Below are 11,894 nucleotides of genomic sequence, written 5' to 3'. Positions count from 1 at the left end.
TTTTTTTTTTTTTTTTTTTTTTTTTTTTTTTTTTGTCTTTTTTCCGTGTCTGGCAACGGATCGCAACCCTCAGTGTTGCCCCCGTACCGGACCGGGGACCGGCAACGGGATCGCAAGCCTCGGTGTTGCTCCCGCGCCTCGCTCAGCCAGTGAGCGGGAGCCTGTCTGTATGTGGGATCCGAACCCTCGGATGGGAGCGCCACCGCGCTTCCCAAGCGGCGCACTATCCAGTGCACCACCGGGCCGGCCCTAATTTCTTTAGTAATTTCCTCCCTCCTATTTTTCTGTTCTCTCTTTCTGGAACTCATTATTAGTCATATTTTTAACCTCCTGGGTTGATCTTCTGATTTTCTCATCTTTTTTTCTATTATTGTCCATCTCTTTATCTTTTTGTTCTACTTTCTGGAAGTTTTCTTCTAAACATGCATTGAGTTTTTTATTTCACTATTTATAATTTTAATTTCCAAGAGTTCTTTTTTGTTCCCTGAATATTCATTTTTTAAAAATAGCATTATGTTCCTGTTCTTGGGTGCAATCTTTCATCTTTAAGTTTTTCTTCTCCCTGCATTGTCGGTGAATTTCTATTTTCTGTCTGCTTGTTTAATCTCTTTTTCCTGGTAGCAGGCTTCCCTCAAATATCTGATACTACTTGGCTGTTCTTATTTGGGTACCGAAAGCTGATTAGAAACCGGCCAGAGATGTAACTGCCAGGTACTCAGCTGGGGATGAGATGTTTTGTTAGGGGACCTCAGAATTTAGTATCTGAAGGTTTCCTTCCCTACCACGCCCCTCTACTCCCAGGGTTATTTGGTTTTTCCAGAAAAGACCCTACCAGTCTCCTACCTGGTAGACCCAGTTTTCTTAGAGTCTAGTACAGAGAAGGGGCTCGGAACTGTTTGGTCTGTAGAGATCCACTTCTACTCCAGGACCCCTTCTTTGACCTCTGTTGTGCCCAGTGTTCCCAAGTTTGGTGACTCAAATTCCAGGTCGAGTGGCTGCCTGGGATGGGGAGGAGACATGGGGACTTTTAACTGTGCAGCCTGTGAGCCAGGCCTCCTATATTGTATTCAGCTCTCTGTCTCGTACGCACTACCTCCAATTCCTGAATTTTTCCTGAGCTTCTTCTCTGTAATCGGCTTGTTTCTCAGCTACTTTGTAGGTTGTTGGTGTTTAGTTTTCTAATTGCATCTAATCTTATCATCTGATCTGGTCTGCTAATGCTTCCCTCCACTTCCATCTTCCAAAAATGTGTTGACATGTCTTAACTGCTGTTGGGTTTTTCTCCTCTTTGTTATTGGGAGTTTATATCTTTTTTAAAGTTACTTTTATTTTAGTGGGTTTTTGGAAGAGAGGAGAGTTTAATTTACCTTATTTAATTGAAAGTTTCTTCTTTTTTTTTTTTTAGTGGCTGGCTGCTAACAGGCATCTGAACCCTTGACCTTGGTGTATAGGTGGTGCTGTAACCAACTGAGCTAACTGGCCAGCCAAGTTTATTCTTTTGTTTAACCTTTATATATACTTTTATTTTAAATGTGCCTTTTTAGGTAGTACATTGGTGGACTAAAAAACATCCAAGATGAGAATCTGAATTTTGGTTAGTGTTTAGCCTGTTATATATTAATTACTATTATATTAGGACTTCTGCCATTTTAGTTAATGCTTTCTACTTATGAGTTCTCTCTGCTTCTTTTTCTTCTTTCCTGTCCTTCATTGTGCAGTTTAGATTTTCTTCTCCTGGTTTGATAGTTCTACATCATTCTTCTATGGTTGTCCTAATTTATTTATTATTTTTATTTATTTATTTTTTAAAGATGACCGGTAAGGGGATCTTAACCCTTGACTTGGTGTTGTCAGCACCACGCTCACCCAGTAAGCAACCGGCCATCCCTACATGGGATCCGAACCCGGGGCCTTGGTGTTATCAGCACCGCACTCTCCCGAGTGAGCCACGGGCCAGCCCTGGTTGTCCTAATTTATTATGCCCCATACTTTTCCTTGTCACTATCTTGTGTCTTCCCTGTGCAGAAGACCAGAACCTCGGCAAGGTCCCCCCTCCCTCTGCGTGCCCCGCCTGTTCCGCCCCAGTGGCATCTTCTGGGCTGGGTTCTGGGGAGGGATAAGGCAGCCCTGCTCATCTGCCATTTTGTTCAGAACGAGACAGGACTTGTTCAGGGCTGTCCTCGAGGGTGCTTCAGCACTCAGTGGGGGTTTGGTTGAAAGGACCTTGAAAAACGTCTCTGAGGTTTTATGCAAGTTCTGAGGATGGCAGTTTCTTTTTTTTCTTTTTTTGTGGCTTGCTGGTAAGGGGATCCTAACCCTTAACTGAGGATAGATTCTAACGGGGTGTGAGTTGGAGTTTGGCAGGTCAGTAGAGCTGGGAAGCCTAGACCTCTGAAGTTCTTCCTCAGTCTTCCTCTCTGAGACTTTGACTCCCTGGTCCCTGCTTTGCTCTTAGGTGCTGTGCAGAACACATCTACCACCCTGTCCCACATTAGGCAGAAGACAAATGAGAGGGGCCTGGATGAGACAATAGGGAGGAGTGGGGACTAAGTTTAATTGGCATGGGCATGACCTATCCAAAAAGGCAGCCCTTAGTCAATGCCCAAATCATTATCGAGTAGGCATGTGGATCCAGCAGCACCAGAGCTTTTAGTTTTTCACGAGAAGCCAGGAAATTGGATTTTCTATGTGAAATCATCCAATTTGTATATGTTGGCTTAAAAATGTTTATAACCCTATGAGGCAAACAGCATGTCTGCAGTATGTCCGCCCATGGCCACTGCTCTGGCTAGTCAATGATTCCATCCTTGTCACCCTTGACTCTTCTCCCTCCTGGATAAATGTCCCCTCCTGACTCAGTGGTTTCCCCCAAAGATGTAGTTTCCTGCATCCTTCCCCTCCCAGCCACTTCCTCTGGGCCCTTTTACTTTGCCAGCTTGTTAGTCTAACATCTTGTTCTACAAATGATGGCCAATTCATCCAGTGCCATTCACACTGCCTTGTGCTGTTTCTCACAGCTATTTGTTCTGTGAAGCAGGTTAACCGCCCCTCCCCCCTCGTTTGCATTAGTGATTTATTAGTAAATGGGTAGTGTGCAGGTAAACGTCATTCTCACCCCATGAGTACAGGGCACACAGGCTTGGTTTTCCTGGAGCCTGGATGCAGCCTGAGCCCACGAGGTCTTGTCCCTAGAAGTACATGCAAGGACTCTGTTTGCTTTCTCACTGGGGCCTGGATGCAGCTCCCAGTGCCTTGGCCTGCAGAGGGCAGGGCTGCGGTATGGCACAGAAACCAGGAGCTGTGAGCCTCCTCACTGCCTCTCCTGCCTGCCCTGGCCTCTGCGGCCCTGTTGCCTTGAGTTCCCTTCCTATCACCGCCTGCCTCTGTCTCTTGACCTCACTCTGCCTAAGTGGCAGGAGCCTGCAGCTTTTTATACACTGGGCAGTTGGTGACTCATTCCTTAGCAGCCCCTCAGATCAGGAAGTGAAACGGCCGCACCTGGGAGGGCCTGACCTTTAGGTGACAGCGGAAATAGCTATGCAGACATGGGGCTGGCTGCTCAGGAGGGGAGGTCCTCTCTACAGCCAGGCTGTGAGGAAATCACTTGCCTGCCCTGGCCCTCATGTGGCCTCCAGGCCTGTGGCTCTAGTAACAGCTTCACCCTCCCGTCTCCACCCCCTCCACTTTTTCTGGTGACAGCTGGAAGTAGCAGTGGTCACAACTGAGAGAGCCAAACATTTCTACAGCCCCCAGGATGTTCCTGTCACCCTCTACAGTGATGCTGATGAATGGGAGGTCAGTGCTGGGGGCCCCTGGGCTGAGTTTCCACCAGCAGGACGGAACAGTCCTCCCTGTGGCCTATAGCCCTGGCGGCTGGGGCAGACAGGCTGGGCTCAAGGCAGTGGTCAGGGCTCTCTGGGCAGAAGCAATGAGGAAAACATCTGTCCAGCTTCTGGCCTGCAGGAGGCCCGCAGTCTCCTCCCACCCCAGGCAGAGCTCAGCTTTGGCCCAAAGCCTGAGGTTGAGTGTCCTTGTACTTATCTGGGCTGATGAAACCACAGTGGAGCTCTGTTCCCATCACCCTTGTCCACGTGGCTCCCAGCATCAGGGCTGTCACTGTTGAGAGCACCTCACTTCCCACGGCTGCCGGCTCGGTGTCTGCTGTCCTGCAGAGGGTGGCACAGATGCTGAGTGTGGGCCTCACAGGAGTCCCTGCCAGGCACTTTTAAACACTGTCAGCCTAGAACATTTCTGGCTGGCCTGTCTTCCCCACCCCACCCCCTCCATTTCTCAGAGCCCTTCCACTGGCTTAGACAACCCGAGCATCCGCCTCAACCACGCAGGCCAGCAGTTCCCTGCCAGATGTCAGTTCTCTTGAAAACCAAACCATAAAGGGAATAGCTCAGAGAGACAAGGGGCGGTTGTTTCCTCAGGCCTGGTTTCTCTCAGGCTGCTGGCTCCCTGGCCGATGCTTGCCAGCTTAGCTGTGAGAGGGAATGGCGTGGACTTGGGCAGGGGAGGTCAGGTGGTCTCCCTCGGGTTCCTGTCTTAGTGTACCTGGCCTGCTTTGGCCCTCCCCCTCCTTCTTCCACACTGAGAAGTGACCAGCTTGGTGACCCAGTTTCCTTCCCCTGACAGATGTGGAAGCACCGCTCCGACCCAGTTCTCCACATTGACCTGCGGAGGTGGGCAGACCTCCTGCTAGTGGCTCCTCTTGATGCCAACACTCTGGGGAAGGTAGCCAGTGGCATCTGTGACAACTTGCTTGTGAGTGACTCCCTGGTGCCCTCAGCCCTCCCTAGGCCTCACTCTCAGTTTGCCAAGCTGCAGACTTCCTCGTACAAGGAAACCTATTACTGCAGGGCCCAGGTTTGCTCAGGGAGAATATGGTTCCCTTTGTCCCCCCACCTTGTCTACCTCACTCTCCAGCAAGTGGGCAGGAGACCTGGTCCTGATGCATCAACTTGACATGCTGGTGCTTCTCTCATCGGCCGCTCGACGCTCAGCCACCTACCCACCCTCAGACCTTTGCTCCTTGCCCTCCATCCTTCATCGTGGGCTGCCCTTGGCCTTCCTTTCCAGTGGTCTCCCGCTGGCCCCCGCCCCTCCCTGTTTAGCGCTGCCTTCTCTCCAGGGTCTGGGCTTCCACGTGGGCAATCTGATAAGGGTGTTTGCTTCCTCGTGGATCCTTCATGCACACTTACCTCTCTTGTAGCTATAGCCACAAGGCCGAGATGCAGTTTTCCTGTTTATTGGGGAATGCCTAGAGGGAAAGAGAGGAGGAGGACAAGGTGAGAGGTGAGAGCTCATAGATGGCGTAGGAGAGAAACAGAAGCCCAGGGCTGGCCAGTTAGCTCAGTTGGTTAGTATGCGGCCTTGCAACACCAGCGTCAAGGGTTTGGTTCCCCATACTGGCCAGCTGTTCAAAAAAAAAGAAACAGAAGCCCAGCTGTACACGGTAGGGACTGTCTTAGACCTAAGAGATCTCTAGGGAGCTGTACCCTTAAAGAAGAGCTGCTTTTGTTTGTATGATGCAGCTCCTCCCTCCCTCTCCCTCATTACTCCGCCCCCCCCCCAATTTATTGAGCTTTCATCTAATGTGTACTTGGGGGAGCCTGTGTTGAGGACCTCACAGGACACAGGGAGCTCACAGTCTGGAAGGAGAGGGTTTTTGATCACTCATGCAGGTGGGAAAGGACTATCTGGTGAGTGGTACATCTTGAATAGCCCCAGTCACTCCTTTGACAATGGAGTTACTGCCTGGCTTAGTGCTGGGCATGTAGTTGCATTCAATAAATACTTATTGCGTGTGGGAGGTAACTAGTAATTTACGATCACAAACAGCCAGGAGTTTTTCAGAGTTTAATATAGTGAAGAAGATGAATAATGAAGCTGGGTCAGGATTTTGGGGATCAGGTCTGAGGTTAGTGTCTTGCATGCTTGTCTGTGGGCTCTTAAGGCTCCTCGAAGAATCTGCTAGTGATTTAAGCATCGTTTGAATGGGAGCACAGGACGAGCAGAACAATGTGCAGATGGAGAGGCCAGGAGCAGGGGTGGACAGTGCAGAGAGGGGGAGCCTGGAGCAGTGTTATCAAGAAGGCTTCCTGTGGGGCTGTGCCAGGCTGACAGGGCTCCTGACCACTTCTGTGGAAGTGGGCCAGCGTTGTGTGTGACCAGCACCATCTCACCAAATCTCCAGCCTTCCCACTGCTGGTCAGCAGCGGCTGATGTGACAACGCATGCTCGGGGCGTTCAGTCTGGCCCGGGCCAGCTCTCTGACGGCTCCTTCCTTCCTCCCGAAAGTGCTGCTTCCTTTTGCCACCACTCCCTGAAATCTTTAGGGTTTTCTCCTCCAGAGCTGGCTGGACAGTGGAACATGTTGTCAGGACCAGCCCCAGGCCATTTGTCTCAAAGGCTTTCACGTGAAGGCACACATGTGTCAAGGAATCTCAAACCTTAACAGAGTCTGTACTGTCAGCATGCTTGTTGTGTGGCTGTGTGTTCCCTGAATAGATGTTTTCTCCTTATATCCCTAAAAGGAAGTTCTGCCTGCTCCCCACTCTGCAGAACTTCTCCCTCTCCAGTGCCCAGCACTTGTGGTATCGGGAGAGCAGTGTGCTAGATGTGAACCTGTGCTCCCAGCTTCCAGGCCGTCAGCCTGGGAATGTGTATCTTGATCTGCCCTCTCGCCCACTCAGGCCCTGGCCCCTTATTTATGCTAAACAGGCAATCAGATCCAGAAAGAGAAGGTGACTTCCCTGGGTCACCATTTTGGCTGGGAGCTGGTCTCCTGACTAGGATCCAGCCTTCTGCCCAAGCGGATTCCCAGGGGCAGAGCCTGAGGTACTGGACACAGCACTGGTCAAACAGAAGTGACCGTGGGAACTGATGCCCTCCTCCCCTTCCCCCAGCTGCCGGTAGGTTCGGAGGAGCTGTGGTTTGTCCAGGAAGCACTGCGCTCTGAGATGAGGTGGGGGAAACCAGATATATGTGTGTGGCGGGGGTGTTGGGTTTCTGTTCTTGTTGATGTGCTTTGCTCTGAGGGCACGTAGAAATCCCAGCCCAGCCCCCACCCCCACCCCACATACAGTCAAGGGACTCTTCTAGGTATGCTCTTGGCTTGTGCAGAAGCAGCAAGTGGCACGGGGCCAAGAGGAAGTGTGACTGAAACTGTCCACTCATAGCCCAGTTGCCCTATTAAGAGGGCTTGGTGGGAAACCAGCACTGGTGTCTGGGATGACGCAAGTAGCCAGATCCCTAGCCTGTTTGCTGTTCCCCTTCCTCCCCGTCCCCAGGAGAGGGCATTGGCACCTAGGGTGCAGGCGCTGGCCCTGGTCTCATTGTGGTATTGTTCTCTGGACTACCCCCCTGCCCCTTCCCTCAGGAGGAGGTGCCCGAGGCAGCCCCCGCACAGGGCCTGTGCCTCTAGTAACAACAGGAGCCACTGCTCTGGAGCCAGCACTTTGTGCCAGGAGCTTTATAAACATTCCCACCCTCAGTCCTCACAGCCACTCAGTGAAGAGGCCCCAGCATTAAGCAGTTTGTCCAAATTCTCACAGCTAGTAATAGATAGCACAGCCAGGTTTTGAAGCCAGGGCTATGTGATTTCAAAGCTCACAGCACTAAGGACTCTGTTAGCTGGTCAGTGGCTTGGTGGGATGGCCCACACTCGGGAGGTAGTAAGGCTGCACACAGTGCTCTGGAAGATCGCCCAGGGTGTCATTTATTTAGTACTCTCAGGGAGCTGCAGCTTCTCCCTCTATGACATGGGACAGCACCTTTTTTACTGGGTCACAGTGAGGGGTCCATGAGATTATGTATATGAGAAGATTTTGTGTCACATGTCAGATGTTTTCATCATCCGGCTTTAGTGGGCCTAGAAGTAGAGCCCTGTGGGGCCGGCCCGGTGGCGCACTGGATAGTGCGCCGCTTGGGAAGCGCGGCGGCGCTCCCGGAAAAAAGACAAAAAAAAAAAAAAAGAAGTAGAGCCCTGTGGGGCCGGCCCGGTGGCGCACTGGATAGGGCGCCGCTTGGGAAGCGCGGCGGCGGTCCCGGAAAAAAGACAAAAAAAAAAAAAAAGAAGTAGAGCCCTGTGGGGCCGGCCCGGTGGCGCACTGGATAGGGCGCCGCTTGGGAAGCGCGGCGGCGGTCCCGGAAAAAAGACAAAAAAAAAAAAAAAAAAAAAGAAGTAGAGCCCTGTGCTCGAGCTGTGGGGAGGTGCAGAGGGGTGAGGAGACAGCCCCTTCCCCTATAGCCATGTCAGATGGCTCCCTGCAGATGTCGGGGCTACTGTGGGGTGGTTTGGAAAAGCTGAGGAGGGGTGGCTGGCAGAGCAGAAGCACACCGTCGCCCCCGGCCCTTCTTTACAGACGTGTGTCATCCGGGCCTGGGACCTCAGCAAGCCCCTGCTCTTCTGCCCGGCGATGAACACTGCCATGTGGGAGCACCCTGTCACTGCACAGCAGGTGGGCCAGCTCCAGGCCTTCGGCTACATTGAGATCCCCTGTGTGGCCAAGAAGCTGGTTTGTGGAGACCAAGGTAGGTGTCTTGCTGGGCTCACAGCCCAGGGCATCAGAAGGGCTCAACTTTAGGGTCGCATCTGCGTTCAGATCTTGGCCTGTGGTGACCTAAGGAAAAACCATTCCCCTTTGAGCTCAGCTTTCCCATCTGGAAAATGGGGATCATAATTCCTGCCCCTCAGAGTTGTCAGGATGAAGTGAGGTAGTGTGTGTGAAGTGCCTGGTGGAGTCTCTGGGGGACACAGTTAACTGGCCACACAGTTAAGGACAATCACTGCGACAATTCCTGGGGCCTGTCCTGGGGTGTCTTGAGATTTGATGGATCTGGCCCAGGCAGGGTCAGTCCTGGCCTTCTCAGGCCTTGGGCTCTGGGTAGGGCACTGGGCGGGGGTCTGCAGGGCTGCAGGCACTGTTGGCCCATCTGGCAGGCCCTTGCCCACGGCAGGACTTTGCTCCCAGGTCTGGGGGCCATGGCTGAAGTGGACACCATTGTGAACAAAGTGAGAGAAGTCCTCCTCCAGCGTGGTGGCTTCCAGCAGAGCTGAACTGGCTTTCTGTCATGTGTCCCTCTGCACTCAACGTGTTTTCAGGCCAAGCTGGTGAAGAAGGTGGATGCTGGCAAAATATGGTAAAGGTTCCTCCATTTCCTGAGTAGGGGTCTGACCGGGGTCTGCTCTGGTGCCTCCACAGGAGCCTGACCTGTTCCCGGTTAAAGTGGACAGAAGGCCCAGGTCCCAGTTTCTTTCAACCAGGAGACGCCTGCTGTCTGGAGCCCCTCCCCACTTTTCCTGGGATGGGCCGGGCAAGCCAAGGGAGCAAGCTGCCGCCTTGTCCCTGTGCTCGCAGGAAGAGGACTGTGTGGCTGGCAAACCTTGATTCTACATCTTTCCAGGAACCACTTTTAGAAAGACCCCAGCAGCACATCCCTGGCCAGGCCTTGGGAGTTTCAGTTCTTCGATGGGGTGCCCAGGTGCCAGAGTCAGGAGGTCTGCCAGTTGGCAGGACTCCTGCCGGCCATGCTATGAGATTGGGAGTGCTGGGAAATAAAGAAAAATGACCATTTAGGAGATTCCATCCTTCCTTTACAACCTGTCTGTGGTCTCAGAGATCAGGGGGTGTTGCTGGGTGAGGCTGGAGAAGGGTTGACCTGCATAGCATGGCGGTTAAGGACAAAGAGCTCTGAAGCCAGACAGCCCCTAGTTCACATCCCAGTAGTGCCACTTACTAGTGGTGGGATCTTGGCTCGGGACTTAGCCTTCTTGACTATCACCTTCCTCGTCTTACCATCCAACCCTCATGGAGTTGCTGAGAGGATTAGATGAGATAATGTATGCAAAGTACGCACCCTACCAAGTGCCTGGACCATACCGAATGTCAAATAAATGGAAGTTGAAGCTAGATATGCATAATGCCAGGGAGCTTTCCTGACATTTACTGAAGTAGCCTGTCTCATTTTGGAAAAAATGAAATCCTGGGCCCTAAGCTGATGTGGTCCTTCATGCAAGTGATAGGTAAGCAGCCAGCAAAGTTGGAACCTGCCCTGGGCCCCAGGCCCCTTCCTTTCTTCCTGGTTTCCTCTGATGTCCTCATTCTTTCAGCTTTGCTGCCCCTGAGATGGAGTCCCAGCAAAGTTGGAACCTGCCCTGGGCCCCAGGCCCCTTCCTTTCTTCCTGGTTTCCTCTGATATCCTCATTCTTTCAGCTTTGCTGCCCCTGAGATGGAGTCTTGGGTATCTGGGCCTGCCCCCTCTCCCCTGCAGGACACATGAACGGTGAAGAAGGCTCCCGAGGGACCACACACTCTGGCCTTGCTCTTGACCTAACTGCTGTTTGGGGAGGGAGGGCCTTTTATTGGAGTTGAGTTTGGGGCTGGCTTCTTGCCCTCCTGGCTTCCAGGCCAGGTATGAGGGCACCTCATGCATGTCCTGAGAGCACTGAGTGTAGGTGTGCCTTGAGGGGCCACTGGAAACCCACTGGCCAGGACCAAGGCCTTCAGCAGCCTCCAAGAGCCTTCAACTCTAGCTTGTGACTTCATCAAATGACCCTTTGGGATAAAATTGCCTTAGGGTACTAAAGAAAATATAACTAAAATGGTAGCATCAAGAACCAACCTCTGTGGCTGGTTTGGGGGTGGAGGCATGGGGAGAGCCTGGATAACAAATCTAGAGATAATCCCAAAGCTACATTTAGATGGTTTCCAGTGCCTATCCTCCTGTCCACATCACCTTTCCTTTCTCTCTGCAACTTGCTAACTTGCACAATTGGTGAGTCTTTCCAGTTTTAACAGGAACTGCTACCATTTCCTGAGTGCTTATATGCAAAGCTCTGTGCTGGGCACCACTTCAGGGAAAACGGTTGCCCAGGGAGACCAGCTACAAAATGCTTGTTTTGAAAGGCCATGGGAGCAGAGAAGTCCGCAGACCCCTTTCCAATGCTTCTGAAAACAGCTGTGGCTACTCAGCAGGACTGCGCCTTGTTGGCTAGAAGGGAAGAGATATTCCTATGGGCACGGGCGGTTGGAGGCCCATCCCTGGGGGTTCTCCATTCCATCTCCCACTCATGGCAATCCTGCATCCCTGCCGCCCATTTTGCATGGGGTCTGGTTGAGTGGGCATGGGCTGGGGCTGAAGAGCCCAGTGCTTCCCTGAGCCAGACCAGAGCTAAGAGGAGCAGGCAGTTGCGATTACCTGGTCCCATCTGCCAGAGGTGCCAAGGTGGAAGTGACAACCACAGCTTTTCCCACTAAGGGTCCAAGCTCTTAAAGTTGTTGTCATCTTGGGTAGAAGTGTTTCTCAGAGAAGATGCTTAGCTTCCCTGATGGTTTTTATAGAATTCTGTGTTTGACAGAATAGAGCATTTGGGTCTGAGATTTGTACTGTAGCTTGGCAGCCTGGAGCCTTTCAAGGCTGCTATGGCTTCTCCTGGATGGGAGGCAGAAGTCTCCACGCCAGGGTCCAGTCTCCATATGGGGCTGTCTCCAGCTCTTCCTCCACATGGCTAATCAGGCCCCTCTGCTGTCTCCAGACTCCCTCAGGGAAAGGCCCTGACTCCCGGGCAGTATACACTTGGCCCTCCGTGCTCTGGCCCCTGCCTGCCCTTCTAGCCCTGCCCTTTACCACATGCCAGCCCTGCAGGGCTTCCTGTCCTTTTGCCAGACTGGACAACTTGAACAAACCATGTTGTTTCTTGCTTCTTGCCCTCGCACAAGCTGCTGCTTTTACTGGAAAGCCTTTCCTCACCTGGCCGACTCCTGCACATGCCTCTGGATGTACGTGGGTGCCACGTCCTTTGCAAAGCTGTCACTGCCAACTCAGTGGGATTAGGTAGTCCTTGCCCGGGTTCCCGTTGTGCTCCCTGCTATTTATTATAACGCAGA

General features: G+C 52.2%; 1 protein-coding gene across 2 annotated transcripts in view; it reads left to right on the top strand.

Moving 5' to 3' along the window:
* Positions 1-9,583, top strand: part of PPCDC (phosphopantothenoylcysteine decarboxylase) — a 35,175-nt gene extending 25,592 nt beyond the window's left edge. Inside the window, exons 3-6 of one of the 2 annotated variants that reach the window (XM_008589501.1) lie at positions 3,700-3,795; positions 4,639-4,767; positions 8,370-8,538; positions 9,210-9,583. In XM_008589501.1, the coding sequence (XP_008587723.1) occupies positions 3,700-3,795; positions 4,639-4,767; positions 8,370-8,538; positions 9,210-9,217 (402 nt within the window). In that variant the 3' untranslated portion in view covers positions 9,218-9,583. Of the gene's footprint in view, positions 1-3,699; positions 3,796-4,638; positions 4,768-8,369; positions 8,539-8,978 lie in introns of both variants that reach the window. The other variant, XM_008589500.1, reaches the window with a different exon arrangement.
* Positions 9,584-11,894: the final 2,311 nt, after the last annotated feature.

Source organism: Galeopterus variegatus, unplaced genomic scaffold (assembly GCF_000696425.1).
Source record: "Galeopterus variegatus unplaced genomic scaffold, G_variegatus-3.0.2 Scaffold5488, whole genome shotgun sequence".
Classification (NCBI taxonomy): domain Eukaryota; kingdom Metazoa; phylum Chordata; class Mammalia; order Dermoptera; family Cynocephalidae; genus Galeopterus; species Galeopterus variegatus.
Note: the sequence above shows the minus strand (reverse complement) of the source record. Positions and strands in the feature narration are given on the sequence as shown.